Source organism: Nematolebias whitei, chromosome 9 (genome assembly GCF_014905685.2).
Source record: "Nematolebias whitei isolate Nwh7 chromosome 9, NemWhi1, whole genome shotgun sequence".
Classification (NCBI taxonomy): Eukaryota; Metazoa; Chordata; class Actinopteri; order Cyprinodontiformes; family Rivulidae; genus Nematolebias; species Nematolebias whitei.
The window spans coordinates 46,517,931-46,519,606 of NC_056506.1; the positions used below are offsets into that span (position 1 = coordinate 46,517,931).

Here is a 1,676-nt window from a genome sequence, read left to right on the forward strand (position 1 = left end):
TAAAACCAGCAGAACCCGAGCTAAAATCAGTAGAACCCAAGCTAAAACCAACAGAACCCAAGCTAAAACCAGCCAAACTCAAGCTAAAACCAGCAGATCCCAAGCTAAAAACAGCAGAACCCAAGCTAAAGCCAGCAGAACCCAAGCTAAAACCAGCAGAACCCGAGCTAAAACCAACAGAACCTGAGCTAAAACCAGCAGAACCCAAGCTAAAACCAGCAGAACCAGAGCTAAAACCAGCAGAACCAGAGCTAAAACCAGCAGAACCCGAGCTAAATCCAGCAGAACCTGAGCTAAAACCAGCAGAACCCGAGCTAAAACCAGCAGAACCCGAGCTAAAACCAGCAGAACCCAAGCTAAAACCAACAGAACCCAAGCTAAAACCAACAGAACCCAAGGTAAAACCAACAGAACCCAAGGTAAAACCAACAGAACCCAAGGTAAAACCAGCTGAACCCTAGCTAAAACCAGCAGAACCCGAGCTAAAACCAACAGAACCCGAGCTAAAACCAACAGAACCTGAGCTAAAACCAACAGAACCCTAGCTAAAACCAACAAAAACTGAAACAAGATGAACTTAAACAAAAATGAACAGAACAAGCTAAAAGCTATCAAAAGCTATACATGTTCAAACAAAGCTAAAATTGTTGATTAAACTGTTGATGAAGTTACAAACAATGTTTACATACCAGCAACACTGAAGGTAAAAACAACACGAGATGCTGAAGCAAGAATCTGATCAATTAGCAGCTAAATGTTTAGCTCAAACTAAAGAAGCAGAACGGGAAATAAGTTAAAACCAGTAACCAGTAGCTAAAAGCGGCAAAATGGAAGCTAAAAGCTAAAAGTGACATTAGAGCAAGTTTGTTAAAACAATTCTCAAACGGAACAAAGTTTCTGAAGGAAGAGACTGATTTAAAAAAAAAAAAAAAGTTTAAAAGGTAATTAAAATCACAACTTATTTAAATTTAACACATTTATGATACTTGTTCGTTCACTCGTTAAAATAATTTAAAATTAGAAATAATTTGAGTTTGTTGTCAATTTGTGATAATGGATTTATTAGCACTTAAATAAATATATAAACAGTTTGAAACTGGTGTTAATAGGATGAGCCACCCTGAAAACACGTTTATATTTGATTTAACTCGTTCAAAGTTCTGCTGGACAAATAAAACTGCATGACTGTAATTTATGAGACTTCTCACCGGAGCTAGCTGCTTCTCCAGCACCTTCGCGGCCTTTTTGTAGCCGTTCACCTGCAGGTGTTTGTGGATTAAAGACAGCAGAGCGTCGCTGTCCTCCGAGGACATGTTGTCCCGCTGGTCCCGCCGAGAGACACGCTGCGAAAATGTCCAATACTGTCCTGTCTCTCAATGAACGACGTCTGGCTTCAGACATCCAACGGGTTCATCTGTCCGCGCACGTGCGGCATCAACACCTCCCCTCGAAATGCACCATGGGAAGTGGAGTTTTTATTAAAAACGCCTTTTTGGGGGGGCTAAACTAAAACATATGATCATCAAATGTCACAACAAATAAAGGTTTAAACCTAATAATATATATAACTTTTCATATATGATGAAAATATAATATTTTCTCCAATATTAGTGTAATGGCTGCCACTGTTAATCAACATTAGCAAATCAATCAATCTTTATTTATGGGATTTACCT

At 39.1% G+C, this 1,676-nt stretch overlaps 1 protein-coding gene across 1 annotated transcript in view; it reads right to left on the reverse strand.

Moving 5' to 3' along the window:
- LOC119414302 (neurofilament heavy polypeptide) overlaps window positions 1-1,313 on the reverse strand; it is an 11,273-nt gene extending 9,960 nt beyond the window's left edge. Inside the window, exon 1 of the mRNA XM_037681397.1 lies at window positions 1,209-1,313. Coding sequence (XP_037537325.1) covers window positions 1,209-1,313 — 105 coding nt within the window. The remainder of the gene's footprint in view (window positions 1-1,208) is intronic.
- Window positions 1,314-1,676: the final 363 nt, after the last annotated feature.